This window comes from Gymnoscopelus microlampas, assembly GCF_963454915.1.
Source record: "Gymnoscopelus microlampas genome assembly, chromosome: 15".
NCBI lineage: Eukaryota > Metazoa > Chordata > Actinopteri > Myctophiformes > Myctophidae > Gymnoscopelus > Gymnoscopelus microlampas.
Window position 1 is genome coordinate 43,214,634 of NC_139952.1, and position 27,681 is coordinate 43,242,314.

At 44.8% G+C, this 27,681-nt stretch overlaps 2 protein-coding genes across 2 annotated transcripts in view; both read right to left on the reverse strand.

The window, feature by feature from the left end:
* Window positions 1-27,681, reverse strand: part of LOC311062162 (uncharacterized protein) — a 112,304-nt gene that overhangs the window by 57,205 nt on the left and 27,418 nt on the right. The gene's annotated exons all lie outside the window — the stretch shown is intronic.
* LOC311062166 (uncharacterized protein) lies at window positions 1,060-25,644 on the reverse strand. Its single transcript, XM_084081008.1, has 22 exons — window positions 25,612-25,644; window positions 23,773-23,829; window positions 16,750-16,883; window positions 16,079-16,186; window positions 15,026-15,071; window positions 14,496-14,576; window positions 13,053-14,021; window positions 12,162-12,319; window positions 11,525-11,647; window positions 10,661-11,315; window positions 9,983-10,107; window positions 9,793-9,891; window positions 9,303-9,363; window positions 8,704-8,934; window positions 8,042-8,124; window positions 7,111-7,230; window positions 6,150-6,198; window positions 5,178-5,255; window positions 4,940-5,080; window positions 4,229-4,291; window positions 1,419-3,027; window positions 1,060-1,314 (listed from the first exon to the last, which is right to left on the reverse strand). The coding sequence occupies exons 2-21, from the start codon at window positions 23,819-23,821 to the stop codon at window positions 1,421-1,423; spliced, it is 4,980 nt and encodes a 1,659-aa protein (XP_083937134.1). The 5' UTR covers window positions 23,822-23,829; window positions 25,612-25,644; the 3' UTR covers window positions 1,060-1,314; window positions 1,419-1,420.

Consider the following 27,681-nt stretch of genomic DNA (forward strand, 5'->3'; position numbering starts at 1 on the left):
GAGGTTTACACCCCACAGAGACGGTATACTGCATCGTTATAATTATCACAATTAATAACAGGAGCAGAGAGGTTCGACCACAGTGGTTCAGGTACAGTAAAGAGTCCTATCAGTAAAATGCCCCAAAATACAGTTGCCAGGGTTGAAGTGGTTAAATAAGAGGACACCTACTATAACACACACTACTGTACATGACCCATTCTTTATTGAAAAAGTGTGAAAATACAAAGAAATTACATTTTGCTTCATATTAAACCGAACACATCCACATATCCATTTAAGGTTGATTATAAAAAAAAAAACATACTTATTCATCTTGACAATACTTTCTGTCTGATTGATTGAATACTTTATTAGCAGTTTGCAAAATAAAAAGCACAGGAAAGTACAGTTCATTACAAGGTCTGCTAAGAGGATTTTAAACCCAAGAAAGCCTATGGCTTGTTTCCATTGGGGTCCTTTGTACTCAATTAATCGAAACATTTAATGACAGACAAATATACACTACTATGCAAAAAAACATCTAAACAGTTTGATAACAAAAACACAAATATGTACAGTAACCAGTTTGAGAGGGGATACCTTAGGGTAAGTGATTTTCTTTGGTTAAAATAAGTGTTAAATAGCTCTATGTTCAGATAGCACTCATTGCTATAGAGTGTTTTTTCAGTAACAGGAGTCTCCATGTCTCTCCAACTCTTTATGAAACAGAAAATACATTTTCAGGTCAGGATACCAATTGTATCCACTCAGGATGGAGAACTCAGTCAGGATACAGATTAAACAAGTGAAATCGGAAGTGATGACACAAAGACATGAGCAGACAAAATTGGACCTGGAACACTATAAAAATGAAGCTGATAAATGGCTGAAATTTTGTCACCTACCTGAGCATGTACTTTCTTTTTCTTAAAGAGCCGGAGAGATTGGGAGACTCCTGTAACTGAACAAACACTCTATAGCAATGATTACTATCAGAATATAGTGCAGAGAAGTACCAGTGTGAGACAAAAGGAGAGCAAAGTTGACTGTAAAAGGTAACTATACTACGGTAGGGCATACGGCTGAATTAAACTGTTGAACAGTATAAATGCCAAAGCTGAAGATGACGTTACCCGGGCCGGAACACAGGCAGCAGTAGCGGAGGAGGTAGTGTCGAAGTGTCCTTGAGCAAGACACCGAATGCTTCTGATGAGCAGGTCGGTGCCTTGCATGGTTTCCTTCGCCGTCGGTGTGCGAATGTATGCGTGAATGGGGCAAAAGCAGGCCAGATGTATGGAGAATTGAGATGACTGGAGACGATGGAGGGCTCGTCTGAGGACGAAGTGGAGAGAGAGAGACAGAGAGAAAGATGGGTGAATGAAATGCACATTGTAAATCTCTTTGGATGAAAGGTGCTATATAAATGCACAATTTACCATTATTGCGGCTGCTGATGTCTTTGCATTTCAAGCCAGGCCTCTGCAGTTAGATTTGTGGTATAGGTGCCTCCAAACATCACATCCTGTCCTGTCCCCTGCTGAGGGGGAGTCTGGATTGGGTACAATAATCCTCCAGTAGGGCCAACACTGTAGTTTACATACTGTGAGAACACAGAGTGCTGATCTGGAGCTCCGGAAATACCTGCAGGCTCTCTTCCGTGCAGATACCCACGTGTGAAGTAAGAGTTCTGGGCCCCAGTTCCGTACGGATATCCATGTAGGAAATACGGGTTCGGGGTGAGTTGACTGTAAGGATAAACTGGGGTGCCATAGCCTGCAGCTGGCAGGGAGCCACTGGGGCTTGCTGATGCAGAGGTGGGCTGATTGATTCTGTAATCACAATCGTTAAATTGTTGGCTAGTGGGGTTTGGGTTCACCACAGTGGCGGGACTGCCCATGTATGGACCGACCTCGATATAAAAAGGAGAGACCATGGTGTTATATATACTAGTCTGCAGTGCTTGAGCAGTGTTTGGATCAATGACTGTGGCTGGGGTGGCGCTGGGTTCATCCACACTGATGCCCAGATTACAGTACAACTGAGTGGCCTGGTCTCCCCGGGGCTGTAGCTCAGTGGAGATGATGGCCCTGGCTGCAGGTGGGTTGGAGGTGACATGACTGTCTTCACCTGCTGGGTTGGTTGCTCTGTGGTGGCTTTCCAGAGACTGGTCATCATCACCGATGACGTCGGTAGCTCTTCTTCCTGGCGTGAACTGCCGGTTCTCGTAGTTCCAGATGTCATCGTCTGCAGGCTTCGGGGCTGCAAGTTGCCACTTCAACGCGTCACCGTCAACACTTTGGTTTGGTTTGATACTAAGTGTCGGCATTCGACAGTTTGAGTCCAATTGCATCCTGGGCTTCACGCGACCTACAGAGGTTTGGGTGGATGTCGATGACATGGTCACAATCTCAGCTGCACTTTCGGGGCTTATTGCTCGGCTGTGAGAGACATCCTTCCCTGATTGCTTGGCTCGCATCAAAGATGCTAATTGTCTAAAGTTCATGTCAAAGATGGATGTTATTGGTTCACTAGAGGGGACATCTTTGTTAGCTGGAGGGGTCAGAGGGACAGCGGTCACAGAGGTCAACTTCGGCAGTGGTGGCGAGGCTTGTTTAACCTTGGAGAGGGTGGAGTGTTCAGGCTCTGGCTCACGTTTAGCCGGTGAAGAATCTATGGACCAAGGGGTGGTTGACGGCTCAGTAGATGCAGCTGAGACTGGCTTTGTTGGAGAGCATTCAATGTTAAAGTCAGAGGAAACTAAGGTTCTAAGTGAGTTCAAGATCTGATCTAATTTAGGCCGAGGCCGCATTTGTGAAGGTTCACCCTGCATTGGTACCGATGTAGTTCCTACTTTCACTTTGGCCACTTCGTTTTGGGGAGAAGAACACTGGCTGGCAGGTGACGAGATGTCTGAATAAGGACCTGAAGGGCTGTCACGTGTGCTGCCGCCATCGGTAGACATTGAAATTCTTCTCCGTTTGACCGTGTCTCCATCTTCATTCGATGAGACATCATCCAAAACACGTTTCACAGTTTGTCCCATTTCTGGGGAAGTAAAAAAAGACAAATATGTTAGGATACATGGCAGACTGTCACCCATCCGGAGACAGATTCATTACAAAAGCATGTCAAACATTAACATTACTTCCATACAGTTATAGTTGGTATCAGCCCAGAACGCGGGCGTCTATCCCCGTATCAATGTGCTAGACCCCTTGGAAATTGTTTGCTTAGGTGGAGCTCAACACTGCACAACCTAAACCACCTACCCAAGCCGTGCCACTCATCCGCTGAGTCGGCGGTGCCCAGGATCGAACCCACATCAGTACCTACGCAGGGTGAGCCTTAGCGAATGCAGCCTGGGCGAACCACAGGCGAGAGCTCTATCGACTGAGCTACCCAGACACACAGCTGTGAGTGGGGGGATTGCAACTTTATCAGTGTGACCTTGTGTTTATCTAACTGAACACAGATGGCCTGCATGCTCATTCATCTTTTGAGTCCGAGTCTGTGAGGTGAACAGAACATCTTCAAAGGAGTTCCAGATAAGGGGTCAATCTAATCTATGTCTTTGAGTTGACAGGGGGGGGAAAAAGGGGAAGAATGGACCCACAAGGGTTAAATAAATTAAGACTGGGTTTTGGTGTGGTAGCAGCAGCATTGTATTCTTTCTTTCATCCTACATGTTGTATCATCTCCTCCACTCGTTATTATATCCTCTTCTGACGGGCAGAAACCAACTATATTATTTCCAAAATATTAACTTTTCAGGAAATGAAAAAAACAAACACGATACTGCCTCACCAAAGTTCCAATGGAGTTAAGAGGTTTAGTCAGAAGAACTTTTTTAATACTTTTCACTGGTTCAATATTTGTAAAACCCACACACAGACGTGAAGGGTGTTTAATAGCACTGATTTATTTAAGAAAATAAAAAAGTTGAAAAACAGAGATAGTTGGTTTCTGCCCGACAGCAATGATATAAACAACTGCACTGGGTCAGAGGACATTCCCTCTCTCCCACGTGTGCACGTGACACATGCACACGCAAATATGGACATGCTTTATCTGAGTGTTTTATTTTTTAGGATAAGACCTCATGAAACACATTTGAAGGACTTTATCAAATGAAATATTCAGCTGACAATCAAACCTCGGAATTAACCATAATAGTAAAGTTGGTCAAAACAGCTGGGTTTTCTGGAAAACAAAAACAGGTTGTGTTCCAGTAAGCGCCAGTATTTACCATTATGTCCAGAGAAACAGGGATGGTTGTGTTCTTCCTGTTTCACCTCCTGTTTAATGGTGACTGGAAACAGCAGAGAGACAATTAGACCAATTAGACATGGTTTTATATTCAACATTCTATGTGTTGGGAGTGATGTTAGTGTTGATTTTGACAGCAAAATTTTTATTCTGTTTTACTCATAGTCTTTTGAATCAAAATCCATTTAGTTTCAGTCATATTTTAGTCATCTGAAATGTTTTGCTGTTATAAGAATTGTTATAAGAATATAAGATTATAGTCGACTAAACCAAAGTTGATTTAGTCGACTAAAATGTATTTTGGCGGTGCCTTGATGGTGTCGTAATGGTTAATTTTACACTTGGTTGCATGCTGAAAATAGACGATCTACAAGCTCACAACGCGACACGTTGTGAGCTTGAGCTTGTATTTTCAGAGGGCAACACCTGTGCAACCAAGCATAAAATGTCTTAGTTCTACTGGATCTCTTCTCCACCTACAGACCTTCCCAAACATTTTAGTCTAGTTTTTATTTGTTGACAAAATTGTCATTATATTTAGACTTAGTTTCAGTCATCGTAGCTTAGTTTTTGTTTAGTTTTTATTTAGTTTTTATTTAGTTTTCGTCAGTGAAAAAAGGTAGCCGACGAACATTGTTTGTCATAGTTTTAGTCGACGAAATCAACACTGAGTAATGTTGACCTCACAGACCTGTTATGTTTGAGTCGTGAGTGGTCAGGGTTGAGAGAGGCTCTGGGACGGGCTCAGTCTTCACGATGGCCACGGCGCTGATCGGAGTCGCCTCAGTCTGAGTCAGAGTCAAGCGTACGCTTTCTTTGTCGTCCGTCGCTTCTGAATTGGGAGAAACGATAATAAGATTATGAACTTCAACAGTGGTCATTGGCTGGGACATAACATAGAGCTTGTCTGTAGACGGAGAGGTTCTCACCTGGTGGTTGTTGGTCAGCAGGTGGACAGGAGGAGGTCAGATTCTGTTGTCTCCCGATGTCCTCCAGTATGTAGATGCCTACAGACAACACCACACATCCAATGACTATAGCTATGAATAGACAATGATTATGTACACTGTAACAACACTGATGTGTGTAATGTTCTCTTGGGTTTAATGAAAGAATCGATACACAGGAGACGTTCACAAGAATGATTGACATGCAGTGGTGGAAAAAGTACTCACAGTTAAAAGTATCAAAACTGCAATGTAGAAATGTGAGCTTGTAGATCGGCTATTTTCAAATGGCAGACATGTATGTATATAGGGCTGAACTGGTTAATGTATGTATTGTAATAATAATCCAAATCTACAAAGTAACTAAAGTTCTCAAATAATTGTAGTGGAGTAAAAGTACAACATTTGCCTCTGAGATGTAGTGGAGAAGTAAAAGTACTGAAAATTAGCTACTCCCGTAAAGTAAAAAATACCTCAAAAGTGTACTTAAGTACATGTACTCAGTTACTTTCCACCACTGCTGACATGTGTCTGCAACTAGTATTGCTGTGGTGTGGTGCCCATGCTCAAGAACCCTATGTAGGCTGCACTTAGGCTGCGCTGCACTGCCATCTATTGACCACAGGTATATTAGCGAGTCTATTCTAATGCAGTATGTGAACTGGATTCACATCAGTAGATTACAATGTGGTTCATAAAAAAATGCCTATACCTGAAAGGTATAGTTACAAATAGGGGTTCCCGCCCAAAATGGGTTAAGAACTACCTTCATTGTATTTTCCCCCAGTTTTTTTTTCGTTTTTAATTATGTCTACTTTGTGTTAATTTGGTGCCTTATTTGTTCTAGTCTTTGTTTTGCTTTGTCCCAATGTTGTATTTTGTGTTGTCCTTGTAGTCACATGACTACTCACTGTGAAAAATAAAAAAATACAGTATAAAACAAAAAAGAACTACCTTCATTGAATGAAGCTGCTTGGACGCCATCATATGAGTTCTTGTTATCCTTGAAGTTGACAAAAGAAAGAAAGAAGATAAATAAAAACATTGTTAAAGGTAGGGTAAGTGATATTCCTTTGTTAAAATAAGTGTTAAATAGTATTTAACACTTGTAGTGTTAAATACCTATATATTCTGATGTAATCATTGCTATAGAGTGTTTGTCTCTCCAGCTCTTTATTAAACCGAAAATTGCATTTTCAGGTCGGGATACCAATTTTATCCAATTAGGAGTGAGAACTAATACAAGATACAGGACAAACAAGTGAAATTGGAAGTGGTGACATAAAGAAATGAGCAGTCAATATTGGAACTGGAACAATATAAAATTGAAGCTGATAAATGGGTACTCTCTCTTGATTGGCTGAACTTTTGTCACCTACCTGAAAATGTATTTTCTGTTTATTAAAGAGCTGGAGAGACGTGGAGATCCCTGTTACTCAGAATATCGTGCTTTAACCTTTTAACAACAATTATTTTGTTTTAACCAAAACATATCACTCACCCTACCTTTAATTCCCTACTTTGTCACACAAAAGTAGCCTCAGTTTTTTTTTAGCTTGTAGATCTGCTATTTCTGAATTTGAATCCTTAAAAGTAACAGTTATGGACATATGAGGTTTCCATCTGACTGACAGCGACTTATGCATTGCATTAGAAAGGTTTCAGATCTCTGTTGGTTTGGTCTGCTACCCCATGGACATAATGAGTAATAGCAGGCACACATTGCCTTTCATCAAAGATTTGCACACATTTTCACAAATTGTTTTCTTCCAAAAATATCAGATCTACAAGGTGCTGCGCTATGAGCTCGTATATCTGCTATTTTTGAATAGCCAAATAAATCTAAAGTGACACAGATGCGTTCCCGGTCTTAATGCGTTAACTTCATGACGCAGCATCAATCCAACATGGTTACCTCAAACCGTTCCCGTTCGGCGACTACGTTGACGGCAAGCTCAAAGCCGTTCATCTTCTGTTCCTCACTCATGTGCTCCAGACTCCAGATTCCAGCCATTATACTGGGGTGTTTCTCCCACTAACAAAACAAACACACAGAACACATTTCAAACAGTAGCTCAACAAAACACAGCCACCGTTCTACTGTCATATTTATCAGCGTTTACTTTAGATCATCAGCACAAAAGGCTCTTTTTTTATTTCTTTTTTTGTAAATATACATCCTATATTAAAGTTGCCTAGAGCAAGGGTTCCCAAACTTTCCCAAAGGCTGCGACCCCCCAAAATAATCATATTTGAACTGGGGACCCCCCCCACCCTGACAAACACTTGGGATTGTAGGCATTACATTTAGTTTGACTCAGTTCCACAGATAAATATCGTGAAAATAGCCAAACTACAAGCTCACAACGCACAATGTTTGCCTCTTTGTTATGTAGTATTTGACAATTTGGCCAATTTGGTATTAAAAGTAATTCAATTGTAACCTTAGAAATGTGCAGATACCCTGTATACACTTACTGTATGTTGGTGTGTTTACTGTTGAGTGAGAAAACAATGTTGCACATTTAGCTAATCATCTGGGGTCAAACGTTTTCATGTCAAGGACCCTCAAAATTATATGAATTTGGCCACAGATTTAATCTTTGCTTGCCGTGCTATGAGCTTGTACATCTGCTATTTTTGAATAGCCAAAGTATAAAATAATGGTTTAAGTGGTTCCACAGAATAGATGTATTCGCGGTTTTAATGGGTTAACTGCATAATGATGTTGGCTAACCGCTTGCAAAAGGATGTAGTTGATTAAATTCACTCAGAGAATTGTAAGAGTTCCTCAGTTTAGTTAGTAAAACTGGTATGTGATAATAAGTACTAGAGAGGCCACTGACCATGTACTTAAACTGATGTTCAAAGCTGGTGGTGTGTTCACCGATGTGTTGAAGAGACTGACTCTCCAGCATCGAGCTCAGACCTGGGGCACGCACGCACACGCACACACACACACACACACACACACACACACACACACACACACACACACACACACACACACACACACACACACACACACACACACAGCTTCTTCAATAGCCTACACAACCAAACGTTGAGGTGAGGACTTGAGTCAGGTGACTAAAGCCGTTAATCCTCTGGAAATGTTTCATATTGGTATGATGTGGGAAGAGGAATCGTGTCGCATTCGGCTTTATTTCAACTTTTATAGGATTTGACTTTGCCTTTGCCTCATTAACTTTTTTTAAATTGTAATTTATATGTTTATTTGACAGGGACAATACAAAAAACAATGTGTCAAGTCATAAAAAAAACATGAAACCATTGCATTGTATGTGTACAAAAGCAATAGCATTCCCAACTTTTCCAACTCCCAACTTGGGACTTAATTAAGACTTATGATGTAATACTTACTTTATACTTATCTAAAATACTTTTTTTTACATTTGCAAATCCTTGTTGACGCCCTTGCAACCAAATCTCAACATCAAAGATGTTTCATTTGTGCATAAGGTCGGGCAAACAGGCACTCACTCACCTATGACTCGCTTTCTATCGGCCTCTGACATCGCCTTCGTCATCCCTGTGAGTGACAGACTTGACGTGACATCTTGAGGTCCATTCTGACTTGTACCAGAGTACTGGAGAGGCCAGGGTCGTGTGCCAGAACACCGAGGAGCTTCTTGCCTTGGACCAGGGTCCTGAGGAACCTGCCGCCATTCCCTGGAATCCTGGGAAAGTCTCAGGATGGCTTGTATTTTAATTAGGACTAAAGGAGAAAAACCACAATCACATCCAATTAAATCAAAAACCACGGCTCTGAGCTGAACCTAAATGTAATGAATATTACGACAGATGTTAATCTGTCGTTGACAAATGCTATTCCACGCAGGGTAAAAACATAGCTGTTTCAAAAGCTTAAAGGACGACTACACCCATTTTCAACCTATCTTCATATAATTGGTCCTCACTCATGCTCATGATAAAAAAATATATTATCTACTCTGTCTGGGTCTCATAGGAGGGCTGGATGGACACTTCAGAAACCCTGAAGTCGCCTACCAGTGACATCATCGTTAGGGAGATTTAAATGTTTTATTCTTATTAACGTGAGAACAAAAGTTCTAAGAGTTTTACCTTCTGGTACTTCTGCTTTAGTCAGCTCTTCGTACTCTCTTTCACTATTCATTGGCATAGCCTATGCAAAGAAAAGAGACAATCATATTCAATACAAAACAAAACATGGCAATCTGATCATCAACATGTCCATCCATTCTGAATAGAGTTGTATATTTTGTCTGGATGTCTAGGACATAATCATGTGAAATTGGGGGTCCAATGACCTAATGAAAATGTAGCTCTAAGCGTAGTTCAAGAAGGAAGATCTCTCACACTTTCATCTTTATTGCTGGGGATGCTTCACAAACATCCTTTCATTCACAGCTTGAAGTGTGAGCATTTCATACTTAGGGTTCTCCCTGTTAAAAGCTAATCTTATACGTTAAATGTACGTCAAAATATTTTATCTTTTTTTTATTCAATAAAACTTTTCGTTTGCAATAACTTGATCTCTCCTTATATTGAAATCTATTTGGGGGACATGAAAAAGAAAACTGGTTTGACTTACCTGCGTCCTGCCGCCCGTGTCCTCCTTAGCCAACTCAGTGGTAATCTTCAGGAGATCCGTGTCCGATAGATCCGAAGTCAACTCTGGGCACTTGAGCCTCTAGATGCATCATTCAGAACATACAGTTAACATGTAGAAAACCAACCTGATTCTGAAACTGTACAGCATAATAGACGTTTTAATCACTCACTACATAGTTTGATCGGTGTTGGCTGCAGAACCTGTGCAGGTAGCTAGTCGGTCTGGTCTTGCACAGCAGACAGAACAACGCACACCTTTTCTCGTCGTGAGTGACCGCCACCATGAAGTTCAAACCTGGAAGGGTTTAACAAGCAAGCGCCAGCGTTGTTACAATTAGATTAATCACAAGGCAAGAAACTACAGAATTGGCATATGACAATCTAACAACTTTGCACAATGTACGAGCTTGTAGATCTGATATTTTTTTAAAGTCTTGAACATTTGTGCAAATCTTTGAATACATAACATTTTTAACTCAAATCTTAGCTTCTGGGCGTCCTTGGAACAACACCTTCACAATAAAAAGTTTGAGAACCACTGATACAGCAACAATAGTTTTTCAGAAAAATTAAGACATTTGTTGAGACATTAGACAGTTACAAATGTTCGCTTTAAAAATATATATATATTCAAAGATTTGCACAAATCTTAACGATTTAAAAAAAAATTGCAGATCTACAAGCTCATAGTGCGGCAGTCAGTGCCGCGCTATGAGCTTGTATATCTGCTATTTTTGAATAGCCCAAAGTATAAATGTATCCTGAATATTTTTGAGAGAATTCACCTATAACGACATGACCAAAATAGGGACACCAGTGTTAAAGTGGTAAAAAAAAATATTGCTGACCCACTGCAGGTCCATATTTGCTGGATTCCGATCTCCTGGTTTCTGATGGGCTGCTCCCACAAGTAGATGCAGGAGGAGACACAGCTGTGAGGAGAGAGAGAAGCAACTGCGTGTCTCTCTTCTGTGTCGTATCCTCACTATTTGACCTCACATAGGTCTGTATAAGGCCGGTCTTGGAGGCATCTTCAGTAGTTTGACAGGTAGTTGAGGAAGTGGTATGGGTTTTGGTTCCAGTCACAGACGTCTCTGTAACTTGTTGGTTGGCCGCCGTTTTCAAAGTGGTTTCGTCCGTTTTGGAGGCGACTTTGTTTTTGGGGGCTGCAGCAGTGTCACAGGTCCGTGCGACAGTTGGACTGAAGGTGGTGGCAGCACCTGAAGTGCTCGTAGCTTTAGATGCAGCGCCTGTAGATGCAGTAGGTTGGGAGACGGTTGCGACGGATCTGAACGATTTGGGGGCGGCTGGAGTTGTATTTAAGAAGGTTGCAGTAGGTTTAGCATCAGTGTGCGATGTGGTTGTGACAACGTTGCCTTTGGAGACAGATTTGACATTCATTTTAAGAGAAGTATCTGTGGTCTTGCGTGTGCCGTCTGCTTTCAAGGGGGATTTGGCAGCAGCTTTCAGGGACTGGCTTGTGGATGGCCTCATCAACTTCACCTTTAAAATAGCACAGAATATTTATGTAATAATACTGCTTATCATCTTTCAAATTATGTGCTGAGCCTCCTCTGCACATCAAAAGCACCTCAGTAGCCGAGGTATTGGTGAAAAATGCCTTTTTTATACCAAAAGTCCCTAATAGTACAATTGACAAATACCACAAATAGTGGTTAATCCAAGATTTATTAAAAGTTCAGGAGAATTACCCTAGACTTTCCACATCCCTCTTCTCTCTCCACCTGTTGGGCCAGGTCTCGCAGCTCTCTAGGACGCCCATTAGGATGCTCGCTGCTTGGCCAGTCATGGACCATACGAGGACGCAACTTTTTCTGCAAAAAAACCCCATGTATCATAAGTCACAGTTCTGTTTGAATCAGTCAGAACCAGAGAGTGTCTCTCTTGTTATTCATTTAAACACACGTGAGCACAAACCAACCTCCAACAGAGTCTCTGGCTGAACATTTTCTGTTGTGAGTCCCCAGTTTAGGCAAAAAGGATACAATGCAGTGACACAGTACAGTTAAGTACGTGGTAACATCATAAAACTTTTCGGGTCAAGTCCAGCCAAATTGTATTCTACTTACCGTTACAAGTGGAATTAAATGAGCAAATTCTACCCTACCTAGAGTACGGTAAATATACATACAGGTATAATTGGTGTAAGTAAGATTATCAATAACTATATGATAAGCCTCAACCTTCCACAGGCTGTTTTGGGGTTTCACTGCCCAATTGCAATTAATTGGTATAACCACAAAAGTGGGGAGAAAAAGTGATAAAAAAAACAAAGAAATGAAGAAAGAAAGGGCTTCCTTTTCCTCCACCATAGGCTCACATACTCACTATGTAGTTGTAGCGGTGATCTGCAGATATGAGGTGGTTAATGACTGGAAAACAACCGTATTGGACGCCGACCATGTCTATCGTACAGCAGTGACAACGGAAATAGTTGCGGGCGTTGTGCTCCGTAGGCCACTGGTACTCTGTCATCATGCTCACACCTGGAACCACAGTGTCACAGAACAGTCACACTAGTGAACACAACGGAAAGTAGATGATGGTAGTGAATGCTCATCACACGTTATCTGAACCCATACAAGACACGGGCTTATAATGTTGTGGCTTCTCTGTTTACAGTAGCCATGTTAACCCATTAAAGCCAGGAACGTATCTGTGTAACCACTTAGCTACGAGCTTGTAGATCTGCTATTTTTGAAAAATCTTGAACATTTGTGCAAATCTTTGAATACATTCTTTTTTTTGAAACAACATTTTTAACTCAAATCTTAGCTTCTGGGCGTTCCTGGAACAACATATCATTTTAGGGGTCCTCGACATGTCATGACACAATAGTTTTTCAGAAAAATTAAGACATATGTTGAGACATTTGACAGTTACAAAAGTTCGCTTTAAAAATATATATATTCAAAGGTGTGCACAAAAATAGCAGAGCTACAAGCTCATAGTGAGGCACTCGGTGCAGCGCTATGAGCCTGTATATCTGCTATTTTTGAATAGCCCAAAGTATAAAATAACGTTTATAGCTAAAAATCTAAAATTACACAGTAGGCTATGCGTTCCCGGATTGAATGGGTTGACAAGTTGCTATAGCACTCGGTGCCGTGCTATGAGCTTGTATATCTGCTATTTTTGATAGAAATCTAAAATGACACAGATGTGTTCCTGGATTGAATGGGTTATAAGAAAACACAAAAAATGTGAGAGTATGCTGACCAATGACTGGCTCTGTTCTTTCAGTGTTGTTGAGGTACTGCCACAGGGCTGTGCTTGTAACTGTGGGGTCCGCGATGTCCTCTGGAGTGACCTGGGGGTGACACCAGCTGTCGGTCGGCGACTCGACTTGGTGCTGCCGGAGATTAGCATTGAATGGCTTGTCCTGGACGCTCACAGAGATGAGCGTGTTTGCCCGGGGTTGACAGTCAGACGTGTCCCGTAGCTCCATCATGTACTCGATGTCACTGTCCAGCTGGGGAACGTCAGGAGGAAGGACAAAGTCATTGGCCCAGTACTTCCGGGTCTTCTCACGAGCCAATCTTTTGTCCACATCATCGCTGAGTCGTTGTCTTTTGCCTCCCACCTCTGGCCTGGTGTGTTCTCTCCTCTGACTTTTCTTGGGCGTCCCACTCTCCGATTCAGCGTTGAGGTCTGTACCGACCCTTGCCGTTGCGTCCTTTCCAGTCGCACGCCTTTTTGTTCCGGCCTCTTCTTCTACCGCGTCACGCTTTCTTTTCCAGGCCGTCTCCTGACTCTCAAGACTCTGTCTTCTCCCCGTCAACTTCACAGCCGACCCCGTCGCTTGGTCTTTTTCGGTCTTTCGTTCTTCTGTACTTTGTTTCCGAGTCTCTCTGTCCACACTGGTGCCTGTGTCTGCTCTACGCTCCACAGAGGTGTTCTGAGTGGGACACTTCTTCTTCTCATCAGGTTTATGGACACAGGAATCTTCCACAGACGCTGCTTCCTTTTTCACTGGAATGGGCCGTGGAGTGCGATAGTTCACATCTGGACGCCGTGGATTGCGATGGATGACACCTTGACGCTGCGGAGTGCAAACCTTCACATCTGGATGCTGTGGGATGCGATTATTCACATCTGGACGTCCTTTGTCAGCAGGCATCTTGGTTACTTCAGGACTAGTGTCACTCCCAAAGCCGTTGTCAACCTTCTTCAGAGCTTCTGTAGGGACTGAGAAACAACACGAGGTAATACAGGGATCTGACAATAAAAAGCAAAAACATCAGTAAACCAGGGTTCATCACATTAGCTTCACATCCTGTTTTTGTCTATAGGGACCAATCCAAAGTGTGTGTAAAATCAGGCATTCATACAACAAGGGACAAGTGAGGAACCAAAACAGAAATGCATATCATGCATTACTTGACTGTGGTGGGTCCGTTCATCTATGAAATGTTTTAGCAATAATGGTCAATCTCAGAAACTGCAGTCATCATTTCTGAGTCAACATTTCATTCAATATCATTGTAGGTGAGGTTCCTTCACCAGTTTGTCCCAATGTGTGCCCAATGTACATACAAAATGATTTAAATACAGTCACATCGACCGAAAAAACTAAAAAGGATGGTGAATATGAGCACTAAAAGACAGGAGCATTTCAATCAATATGTGCCTGTGGATCAATTAACATTTGACTTGGCTTACCCAATTTCTCTCTCACTCGTAAAACAGGAATAAGCCCTCCTTTACCCGCCATCTTTTTTCTCCTTTCCAGGATCTTGACAACTGGAACAGACATATGTAGCAAAGACACCAACTCTGGTTCCATCATACATTACAGTACATACTGTACACCATGAGAGGAAGGGGGAGTTCAAAACTGCTACTCTTCTCACAAATATCTAGGGTAAAACCAATTTCACTAATTACTAAACATTTAGTTCAAACTACCAATATTAGTAGCCCCATGTCGGAGGGCATGGCTTGTCACAGAAATGCACATAACTAATGATAACAAATGGTTTGTCATCATGGCCCCAGGAAGAACTGATTAACTGCATCAGGAAGCTCTATTGGCCAAAAGGAGGCGTGTTGCTAGAAGGTCCGCAACAACACCTTATAGACAAGGTGCCACCATGGCGGAGGTCTGGGCTCTACTGAGAACAGTTTCTAGCTACCCATGTTTTGAATGAAAACAGCAGAGGGCGATCTGAAAGAACCATAACCACACTCACCCGTTTCATATTTGTTTGGACAGGTAAGGAGGCTCAGTTTCCCAATCTGTAAGACAGAACATCGAGAGATAATGTTGAATGAAATGGAACTGATTTTACGATTAACTGATAGTACTAATATTACGAACCCCCACCTGCAGATCAAGAGCCGGGCCTCTCCATGGAGCACGACTGTGAATTGCTACTATATTTTACTATACCACTATATTGTATATCATCTTAGAATTCTTATACTATACCTTCCTATCTAACATCATAAAACTTGCCAAATTGTATTCTACTTACTGTTACAAGTAGAATTAAATGAGCAAATTCCACCCTGTCTCTATATGAATAACATGTGTAAAAGAGAGTATGGTATATACAGGTATATGAGCGTAAGTATCTAACATTATTGTTATGCTATATTATATTATCTCCCACTTATTACACAGCTATAAATTAATGAATTAACAACAAAACGAGTTATTTCCTTGTTTACGGTAATGAAAGTGATCCATACATTTATGCCAGGTGCGGCCGTCCATCCAGCGCAACACGGTCGCCTCGGAAAACAAGGAAGTGTTGATGAAATAGAATACATTTTCGGTTACTGCATTGTCTATTTCTCGCTTCAAATGTTTTCAAAAACATTCTTGAGAGCCATGTTCAGCTGTAAATGACATTGTGCGTTTGCTTACATGGCTGCCGTGTTGGATACGGCATAAAATCAAGCAGCGCAGCAGGTGCTCTGAGTCTTTGATTAGACAGCGGTCTGTTATTGAGCTCATCGGTCATTATCTAGAAATAACACACTGCTGAATTCAGTGATTGACCAATCAGAATCAAGCATTTAACCAAGCTGTGTAATAAACTATTATATTTATTATTATTGTTATCGCTACTACTTGTATTTGCTTGCATCTCCCTCTGTCTCTCCTTCTCCCCCCCCCCCCCCCCCCCCGAAATTGCTTGCTCAGGGTGGAACAATATCGGGTCTCTGCGCAAGTGTCTTGAGACAACTTTTTGTGATTTGACACTTAAATAAAATGTAACTTGATGTATAGAGTGTACCTGTATAGAACTATTGGGGCGGATTTTTGCTGCCTGCTTTGCCAAGTCCAGCAACACGTCAGGGGTTTCCTTTGCTTCACAATCCAGGGAGCCTGGGTGGGCATAGTTCTGCAATACACAAACGCACGCACGCACGCACGCACGAACGCACGCACGCACGCACGCACGCACGCACGCACGCACGCACGCACGCACGCACACACACACACACACACACACACACACACACACACACACACACACACACACACACACACACACACACACACACACACACACACACACACACACACACACACACACGTCGAATAAGTGTCATATTTCAAACCATGACCAATGATCAACTGCAGTTACATACTGTATATACACGTCTCTCTCTATAGTATAGTGGTGATGCAGTATAATGTAACTGGATACCAACTGAATGGTCTCTATAATAAAGCCTCAGCACTGACGAATAAATGCTTCATGACATGAAGTCAGTTCGCTATGGTCTGGTTTATTAAAGGACATACATGCATCATGCATACATGCATACATGCACACATGCATACATGCATACATGCATACATACATACATACATACATGCATACATGCATACATGCATACATGCACACATACATAGCACCTCTAGCACCATTTGTTACAAAAGCGATGTGTATGTACTCACCAGAAACCTTTTGACGTGTTCAAAACTGAATACGTGGCAGGAGAATTCAACTTCTTTCAGGTTCCTCTCACAGAGTAAACACAAGGATCTCCATGGTTCCAAGGCAGATTTGAACCGAAATATAAACTCCAGACCTGGTATAGAAAGAGCACATGTACCACAACAATTAGACAAAGTCCTCTAGTCTAGATGATGCCAGGTTTTACCCTGATCGGTCCAGCGGTGTCTGATGGTGTCAAATTGTAATCACCCACTGAGTGTAGTGACTATCATACAATGAGTGTGTGTCACACATATGTGCACATACATGCTATAACTCATACTGCATGCGTGTGAGTTTGGCTAACCTAAACATGTCTTTAACAGCCCTAGCACCTTCTCACATAGAGTAAATCATGTAGTGCACTATGCTGAGGGTGCAAGGCTCTCATTGACAGAGGTACTTCAGAAAGTTTGTTTCCTGTCTTATCTCAGCCTAATCAATTAGCGTTAACACATTAATCTAGAAACATTGACATGTTTGCAGAAAGAACACGATTATCTACAAGGACCACGGCACTTCCTGTAACCCTAACAGACAGGATGTCTGTGCGCTACAGATGCTGCGTGTTCCGCCAGCAACTTCACCATGAACTTTTGCACCTCAGATCACCCATACACATTGTGGAGTATCGCCACAATGCCGCCTGTCAGGTAAGCACCACACCAGGGAGAGGCCATGGGACAGAGACAGAGGGAGACCTCGCAGGGAGCGCACCAGCCTGGGCAGCGTCATAGAAGGGCGTTACCTGCCACTCACCATCATGAATCAGCCCCAACTGAGCGCAGCTGCGACGACAGGTTAGGTGTGGCACCAATCTACAAAAGTGGCTACTCTGTCTCAGTCTGGCATTGGCTCTCCTGGTGAATGGACGGGTGCTACAGGCGGTAAGGCAATTCTCCACTATTCCTGCACATTACTGAATGTTTATGAATTGTAGTGTTAAAGGACGCTCTCTGTTTACTCCTAGGCAACCTGTGGGAGTTAATCACACATACCTGAGCACAATGCGTGGATACTGAGCGATGACGCTGTGGCGCACGGATCCAAACAAAGAGACATTGTGATGCATGAAAATACCCCGACCCGGGGTGAATTTTGAGTTGGACTTTATTATTTGAAGTTACATGAAAAGTAATACCAAGGGCCTGCGGGTCATATATCTGAAAAGGTGTCAAATAAATACCCTTAAGTGGGCTTGTACCCTGCATTTTGTGTTTGGCTTTGATCAGTTCCCCACATTTGGTGGAGAATACGGGCATTCTGATCCACGCCAAACCCAAAAAAAAAAAAAAAAAAAACATGGAGCAGGCCAACGCACTTACGGCCCTGTTGAGGAGCCAAACAGATTTGCAGACAGCGGTACAAAAATTAATTGACAGAATTAGCCGTGATGTGGCTAGCACACGCGCCCCTAGAGAAGTACTCACTAAATTGACACCAGAAGATGATATTGAAGCGTACCTGGAGGTGTTTGAGCGCACCGCAGCCCGAGAGAGGTGGCCAGTCGGAGACTGGGCCTCACTCTTGGCCCCGTTCCTCACCGGCGAGGCCCAGCGTGTGTGCCGGGACTTAACCCTCGCCGATGCCAGAGATTACAGGAAACTGAAGGACGCCATCCTCGCCACCCAGGGCTACAGCCTCCCAGCCCGAGCGCAGCGCTACCACAGCTGGGCCTACAACTCGGCCTTTCCACCCCGACCGCAGGTGGCGGCTCTACTGCGCAGCGCCCATAGCTGGCTTACCACCGGGGGAGATCCACCTATCATCGACCGCTTAGTGATCGACCGATGCATACGTTCGTTGCCGCCTGACGCCCGCAGATACGCCTCCCAAGTGAGTCCGAGTTCACTGGAGGCACTCGTGGCCCTCTTGGAGAACCACCAAGTGAGCGTGGACATGATGAGGACCACGCGCACCGAAGCCGCCAAGGGCCCTGGAGAGGAGAAGCCCGGCCGCGACCGTCGAAGATCGACGCCACCGAACCCACCTGCCGCCCGGACCGAGGCCGCGGTGGCCGAAGGGCCCACCCGAGGCCCACATCAACGCCGCTGCTATGTCTGTGGACAGGCGGACCACATATCCTGGTCGTGCCCCGAGAGAGAGCGCGACGTTTCCATGGGGACAGCAGCCAGCTCCGACAGCGCGCGGCCCTGTCTGCACACCGGTACCAGCCCTCACCGCCAGACGCGCCTGCCCGTGAAGATTGGCCGAACCGACACGCACGCCCTGCTCGATTCCGGCAGCGCGGTGACTCTCGTACGAGCAGACCTGGCCGGAAAGCTCAGCTCCACCACCGTTCCCGTAACCTGTGTCCATGGCGATGTGCGTCACTATCCGGTGACACAGCTCCGCGTCCAGACGCCCCGGGGGGACGCAGTGGTGCCAGCCGGGGGCGTGCCCAACCTGCCCGTGCCACTGCTGATCGGCGCCGACTGCGTCCTCTTCGCCCGGTACTGGGACCCCGGCCTACTACGCGGCACAGCCCGCCACCGTCGCCGACGCGCCCCGCACCCGGCGCCTACAGGCGCGCTCCACGCCTGCCCCGCGTTCCGCGCCGCCACGCCGGCCGGCCTGAGTGACAGCTCCCCGGCAGGGGAGGGGGGAGATGAGAGAGACGAGAGAGGTGAGAGAGACGAGAGAGACGAGAGAGACGAGAGAGATGAGAGGAGAGGAAAAGACCAGAGACGGGAGGTGGAGGACACACAGGCCACGTCAAGCCAGGGGGCCGCGGGCCCCGCTGATGTTGCGGACCCCTTCGCCGAATTCCCCGGCGTCGAAGCTCTCGAACCACCCCGGGCTGGGGGGTTCGCCACGGCGCAGTGGACCGACCCGAATCTGGACATGGCGCGCCGGAACGTGGCCGCCATCGACGGAAAGAAATGTGAGGGGGTGAGTGCATTGAATCCCCCATTCTTCCTTGTAAAAAAAGACTTGTTATATCGGGGTGTGTTGGACAAGGGGGGGGACCTAGTCGAGCAACTACTGGTACCAAGAGAATATGTGTCACGGGTGTTATATTTAGGACACACGCACCAACTAGGAGCGCACTTAGGAATACAGAAGACATACGAGCGCATATTGGCCCGCTTCTACTGGCCCGGGGTTAAGCGGGCAGTAGAAGACTTTTGCAAGGGTTGCTCTGAATGTCAAAAGACCGCTCCACGGCCCACGTTTCATAATCCTCTGGTACCAATGCCGATAATCGAAGTGCCATTTTCACGCCTTGCCATGGACATTGTGGGCCCATTGCCAAAATCCAGTCGCGGTCACCGCTATATCTTAGTGATACTAGACTATGCCACTCGATATCCCGAGGCCATTCCCCTGCGGGCGGCCTCGGCTAAAGCGGTGGCCCACGAGTTGTTGATGCTGTTTAGTCGGGTGGGCATAGCAGAGGAAGTACTAACGGATCAAGGCACCTGTTTCATGTCCCGAGTAATGTCACAACTGTATAAATGGCTGAAAGTGAAGCGCATTCGCACCTCCGTCTACCACCCACAGACGGACGGTTTAGTCGAGAGGTTTAATCAAACTTTAAAAAAAATGCTGAAAAAACGAACTGATGTGGACGGGAAAGACTGGGACCAGTTGATTCCGTATGTGCTTTTTGCCATCAGAGAGGTACCACAATCGTCCACGGGGTTCTCACCATTTGAGCTGGTGTATGGCCGGAGGCCCCGTGGCCTATTGGACATCGCCAAGGAAACCTGGGAGCGCCAGCCTTCTCCCCACCGCAGTGTGGTGGAACACGTGGAGCGTCTCCAGGCTCGGGCGAAGACCATATGGCCCCTGGTACGAGAGCATATGGAAAAAGCGCAACGGGACCAGGCTCGCATATACAATCGAGGCGCCACGCTCCGCGAGTTCCAGGTGGGAGAGAAGGTCCTGGTGTTGGTCCCCAGCTCGGAGTGCAAATTCCTGGCGAAGTGGCAGGGACCATACGAGGTCGTGGAGAAGATGGGGCCCGTGGACTATCGGGTGAGCCAGCCCGGCAGACGAAAAGGCTACCAAATCTATCATGTCAACATCTTGAAGAAGTGGATCTCAGCCCCCCGACTACCGCTGCCCGCGCTGATGACCACCGTGCCTGCGCAGACGTTGCCCCCGGTGCCCATAGGAGAAGACCTCGTCCCAGCCCAGACACAGGACATCAAGGACCTGCTGGGGCAGAACCGGGACATCTTCTCCGAACTCCCCGGCCGAACCACGCTCATCAGGCACGATATACGCACGGACCCTGGGAAAATAGTGCGCCAGCGGCCGTATCGAATCCCTGAAGCCAGACGAATTGCCATTAAAGAAGAGGTGGCCAAGATGCTAGAGTTGGGAGTTATCGAGGAGTCCTACAGTCCATGGTCCAGCCCGATCGTGATAGTGCCGAAGCCAGACGGGACGCTGCGCTTCTGTAATGATTTTCGAAAATTGAATGACGTCTCCGCCTTTGACGCATACCCGATGCCCCGAGTGGATGAACTGATCGAGCGCCTGGGCCCGGCCCGGTTCGTCAGCACGCTGGACCTGACCAAGGGCTACTGGCAGGTGCCGCTGACGGACCGGGCCAAGGCGAAGACAGCGTTCTCCACGCCCGACGGGCTGTTCCAATACACGGTGCTGCCGTTCGGAGTCCATGGCGCGCCCGCCACTTTCCAACGGCTGATGGACCGTGTACTCCGCCCCCACCGAGACTACGCTGCCGCTTACCTGGACGACATCGTGATCCACAGCCCGAGCTGGAGCCTCCATCTGCAGCACCTCCACGCCATCCTCGGGGCGCTCAGACGAGCCGGGCTGACGGCCAACGCCAAAAAGTGCCGCATCGGCCTGACGGAGACCGACTACTTGGGTTTCACGATCGGACGAGGGTGTGTGCGGCCCCAGACGCGTAAAGTGGAGCGGATTCGGGAATGGCCCCAGCCCAGAACAAAAAAGCAAGTAAAATCATTCCTTGGCCTCATGGCTTATTATAAAAAAATTGTAAAAAACTACTCTACTATTGCAGCCCCACTGTATGATCTGACATGTCAAAAGCGCCCCAACCACATTGTCTGGACGGCCGAGACGGAGGCCGCGTTCCAGACCTTGAAGAGCGCGCTCTGTGAGGAGCCAGTGTTAAAAGCCCCCGACTTCAGCCGGCCCTTCGTCCTCCACACAGACGCGTCGGGCACCGGGTTGGGGGCGGTCCTCGCACAGGTATTTGATGGCGAGGAGCATCCAATTACCTACGTGAGCAGAAAGTTACTAGACCATGAGAAAAATTATGCAACAGTAGAAAAAGAGTGTTTAGCGGTGAAATGGGCTATTCACCACCTACGTTATTACCTGTGGGGCCGTACCTTTACCCTCATTACAGATCATGCACCCCTAAAATGGATGGCCACCAACAAGGACCGGAACGCCAGAGTGACGCGGTGGTTCCTGGAGCTACAAGACTATTGTTTCAAGGTGGAGCATCGGCCCGGGAAGGACATTCCACACGCAGACGCCCTGTCCCGCATGTATGAAGTAGAGGAGCTGGAAGCCCCCGGACCAAGCGGCGGGCTTAGGGGGGGGATATGTGGAGTATCGCCACAATGCCGCCTGTCAGGTAAGCACCACACCAGGGAGAGGCCATGGGACAGAGACAGAGGGAGACCTCGCAGGGAGCGCACCAGCCTGGGCAGCGTCATAGAAGGGCGTTACCTGCCACTCACCATCATGAATCAGCCCCAACTGAGCGCAGCTGCGACGACAGGTTAGGTGTGGCACCAATCTACAAAAGTGGCTACTCTGTCTCAGTCTGGCATTGGCTCTCCTGGTGAATGGACGGGTGCTACAGGCGGTAAGGCAATTCTCCACTATTCCTGCACATTACTGAATGTTTATGAATTGTAGTGTTAAAGGACGCTCTCTGTTTACTCCTAGGCAACCTGTGGGAGTTAATCACACATACCTGAGCACAATGCGTGGATACTGAGCGATGACGCTGTGGCGCACGGATCCAAACAAAGAGACATTGTGATGCATGAAAATACCCCGACCCGGGGTGAATTTTGAGTTGGACTTTATTATTTGAAGTTACATGAAAAGTAATACCAAGGGCCTGCGGGTCATATATCTGAAAAGGTGTCAAATAAATACCCTTAAGTGGGCTTGTACCCTGCATTTTGTGTTTGGCTTTGATCAGTTCCCCACAACATATAGAGAGGCTACCTTATTTGTAACCAGTTTAACCCTTCCCTTTGAGTCCGCCTCAAATGGGAAGTTCCACATATTGAACCTGTATGTATATATATCACTGTCCTGTCATTAATAAAGTAAGAACTCTGTTGAATCTAGACTCCTCATCCAATGCAGTTCCCAGATGCGCATCGCTCTCTTTGCTGCTAGACCTAACTCTCACTCTGTGATTTCCACTCACTTCTTCTTGACCACACTCATCTGACCAGATTTTGAAAGAGCTTTGAGAAAGAAAATCATAACACTGAGGGGGCTCAAAGTCAAACACAAAGTCAAAGCCAACACAATTCCAACCATAGGGGGTCACACAAATGCATCCATTTGTTTTTGATGCACAAAATGTGCTTGTGCATCAAGGGTTTAACAGGGTTTTCATACTCCATACAGTTTACATTCATAAAATTGTGGGTGGAGCCTATTATATCATGAACACAGCATCCAATCATCCCCAAATTCCAATTGCATGTTGAGGGGAGCCTTTGGAGGAAACCTCCTCCAAAAAAAAACTTTGTTTACTTCTGGCCATAAGGGGTGCAAATGTGAACAGTTGCACCTTATGTCGTACAACCTCTACCCACACCTCTCCCCACAGTTTCCTCCTGTCCTGATGGCTGCACTCCACGACTGACACAGCCCTGGGTAGGCTACCCAGTCTGGCGGAGGAGACCTGCACACTTTTATAGTTATAATTACTGTATAGTGATGGCTATAGTGATAGTGCTCGTTGTCTACAGCCCCATTAGAGTGATTGCAGTGGTACTCACCCAGCTGAGGATATGTGAGGCTGCTCTGCAGCTCATCAAGTGTGACCATCTTTGGAACTATGCGTGCGTACACACACACACACACACACACACACACACACACACACACACACACACACACACACACACACACAAAAACAGAACATTTCACAATAGAACAAAAAAAATATTTAGATAATGAAGGGGAGGCAAGCGCACAACATTGTTACAGTAACATCACCAGTGGTGGAAGAAGTACTCAGATATTTTACTTAAGTAAAAGTAGCAATACCACAATATAAAAATACTCTGTTACTCTGTTGGTAAGTAAAAGGCCTGTGAAATGTAAAAGTACAAAAGTATTGGCATTTAAATATACTTAAAGTACCAAAAGTAAAAGTACTAAAATGTTTGAAAATAAGCAGATCTACAAGCTCAAAACGCGTCGCATCGCGACGCGTTGTTGTGATCTTGTAGCCATTGACGTCACCAACGTCACGTTTTTCATAAGCACAGAGTGCCAATGATGTCGCCGTTTAAAAAAAGGACCCAAGACATCATGATTTGAAGATTTGCTGCTCCATTCACTTCTTGTTTAACATCTTACTGAAAAAGGCTGTATCTCGCTTCCTAAGCACTTTTTTTTTACAATGTATTTTTGGCCTTGGCACAGGGATGATAAAGTCAGAAATAAGTTTGGCACTGAATGAGTTAAGTACAGGTACTTGAGTAAATGTACTTTACACCACCGAAAATCACTAACCTTCAGACGTCCACTCAAAGCTGAAGTGCTCGTCAAGCTTCTTGCAAACTGTCAGAAAATCGTGAAAACCATCGCGTCTGCGCAGCTGCAAGATCATCCAGCTTGGGAGATCAATTATCTGAATGAACAAATGAAGGAATGAATGAAGGAATGAATGAATGAATGAACGAATGAACGAATGAACGAATGAACGAATGAACGAATAAATGAACAAACAAACTAGAAAAGTGTGCTGGTCTCTGCCCCGCCCGGGTTGCCTACCCATGGCCCACAAACTTTGGAAGTCATTCGCAGTGTTGAGACGCAGTGTCGACTAAAACTATGACGAAAAATAAATAAAAACGAAATGAAAACTAAGCTACGATGACTAAAACTAAGCCTAAATATATTAACAATTCTGTCAACAAAAAAAAACTAGACTAAAATGTTAGGGAGTCTCTAGTGGAAAAGAGATCCAGTAGAACTAAAAGACAAGTGTTTTATGTTTGGTTGCGCTCGGGTGTTGTGCTCTGAAAATAGCAATCTATGGGCTCACAACGCATTGCGCTGCGACCACATGTAAAATCAGCCATTACGACGCCATCAAGGCACCGCCAAAATACATTTTAGTCGACTAAATCAACTGTAGATTTAGTCGACTATAATCTTATGATTTTTAGTCGACTAAAACAGACTAACAGTAAAACATTTCAGATGACTAAAATATAATGATTTTATTCAAAAGACTTACAACTAAATCAAAATCAACACCAGTTGAAGTCAATCGGAATGGAATCCTAAAAATCTCACTGATACATCTTTTATTTTATTGTACAACCTACAGTTGAAAAGTTACGGGCCAAAGTGTTAAGTGTCCCGTCATAATGCCACCATGAGGTCAAGAAAGTTTCACTCCAAATCGGTCCAACAGTGCCGGAGATTAGCTTGCTCATGGAAGGACACACACACGGATAGACAGACACACACACGGACAGACAAGAGTGAAAACATACATAGCCTGGGCGCCGGTGGTAATAAATACATCGTTTTTGGAGATGAGCAAAATACATGTTTGAAATCTTCAAAGCATATGGAATCCAAAAATCGATGGCATTTACCTTGAGTATCATGTGATCAGGTCCCTGAGCGTTCTCCTCCTCCCAGGCCAATGATGTTAGGTCCTCCTCACACTCTTTTCCCTTCCAGGCAAAACGTAATAGTGCAGGATTTTGGTGCAACTATAGAGCACAAATTCAATGAAAGAGAGAAAATTAAAAAAGCCCCATGGTGTCATTTCCCCACTAATCTCTCAAGAACAGATTCTGCTCTCCGCTTGAATCTGTCGGGGGAGTTCGTCATAACGTGTACGCAATGGCCTACAAGTGGGCGTGCCTTCAGATCAGGAAGCAGGCCGCGCTTTACCCAATCAAATGTAGTGGGCGGGATTTACTGTCTGCTCTCGCTTCCCACTGAAAACAAACAGAAACTCAGTGGACAGATTTTGGCATAACTGTCCGCCTGGATGTCTGGATGCCTCACTTGGCGCATGATAAGGAAAGGACATTTTTGACTATTTCTGGCCGGCCCAAATTATTTTTTACTCAAAGAAGTGATGTTACACATCTGTCTCACATGAGGTCCCTTTGATGCTTGCTAGTATCTCAAATCTCAAATTGTACTCAACTCAATGGATCAAAACGTACATGAAACCAAAAATGAACAGGACCAAATGGCTCACCAGAGTCTGTTTGATGTGTCGTGGATGATTCAGATGGGCTCTGAAGCTGGAGAAAAGATACCGGCAGACTAGGCATATGCAAAGAGGCTTGCAATAATCTCGGGTGCTGGCGCACATCACAATATGAAGAAGACCTTGCCAAAAGAAAAGGCTCCATTCATTATTATTCAAGGAAAATTGTCCATTGTGTTTGCAACTGTGCCAATGTAGCTCTTTCAACGATGCAACTGTGGCAATGTAGTGGTAATGCAGCAAAAAAAATACCATATGTAGCTCTTGAATGGCATCACATATCATACCGATTCACACACATAATGCAGCCAAACTCACCGATGACTGGTTTAGCCCGCGCTCTTTTGATGTAGTGGAATTCGTTCGAGATAGAACTGTAGAACACTAAGATGAAAGAAAGCATTAATTAAGCTTTACAGTTTACAGTGAAGGACGAAAGAATGACATCTGATTGAGAAAGAAGTACTCTTTCAGAGCTCAGTTTGAAACACTCTCCACAGCATCTCTGATAACCCAACATAAAACTACTGTAATAATAATAATAATAATAATAAGGGTAATAATAATAATAATAATAATGATAATAATAATAGTAATAATAATAATAAAATCATACCTGGTGTCGGGGTTAGAGGTTCATCTGCTGTGATTGTAGAACAGAAGGTTAATATGTACCAGATGCATCAATGTCATATACAGTACATGTGGTTAACAACAGACCATGAGATAACAGGGTATAGTACCTTGTCTCACAAAGATTGTCTTCATTTTCTGTGGACAGACAGACAGACAGACAGACAGACAGACAGACAGACAGACAGACAGACAGACAGACAGACAGACAGACAGACAGGTTTTTGCATGAATGATATGTCTTCACCTTTGGCCTTTTATGTATTTTGTAAGTGAGACTAGGTGTCCTACTACTGTACTGTATATGCTAGACCAGGGGTCTTCAACGTTTTCAGGCCAAGGACCCCTTAGCTGAGAGAGATATGAAGCAGGGACCCCCTCTATATTGTCTCTATATCGCGCTGCGAGGCATTGTGAGCTTGTAGATCAACTTTTTTTGGCTGAAGTTCTCCTCAGAAAAGGGACGCTAAAAAAAACAAAACATATCACACAAAGATTTGGCCGACCCCCTGTAGTAACTCTGAGGACCCCCTGTTGAAGACCCCTGTGCTAGACTGTCTGGTACCTGTCTCACAGCTCTAGGTTCAAAACAGGGACCTGTTACTGTGACTGAACATACTGTATTCAAATGTGTCTCACCTGCACGTGTTGCCATCCTTTCACGTGGGCAAGATATTGCTTTGTGGACTCAAATTTAACATTGCAGACCTGATCGAGAGTCACAATAAATTCATATCAGCATCATCTTTAATTTAATTATTTAATTATTAATTATTTGTCATTGTATGTCCAGATTATAGTGGTG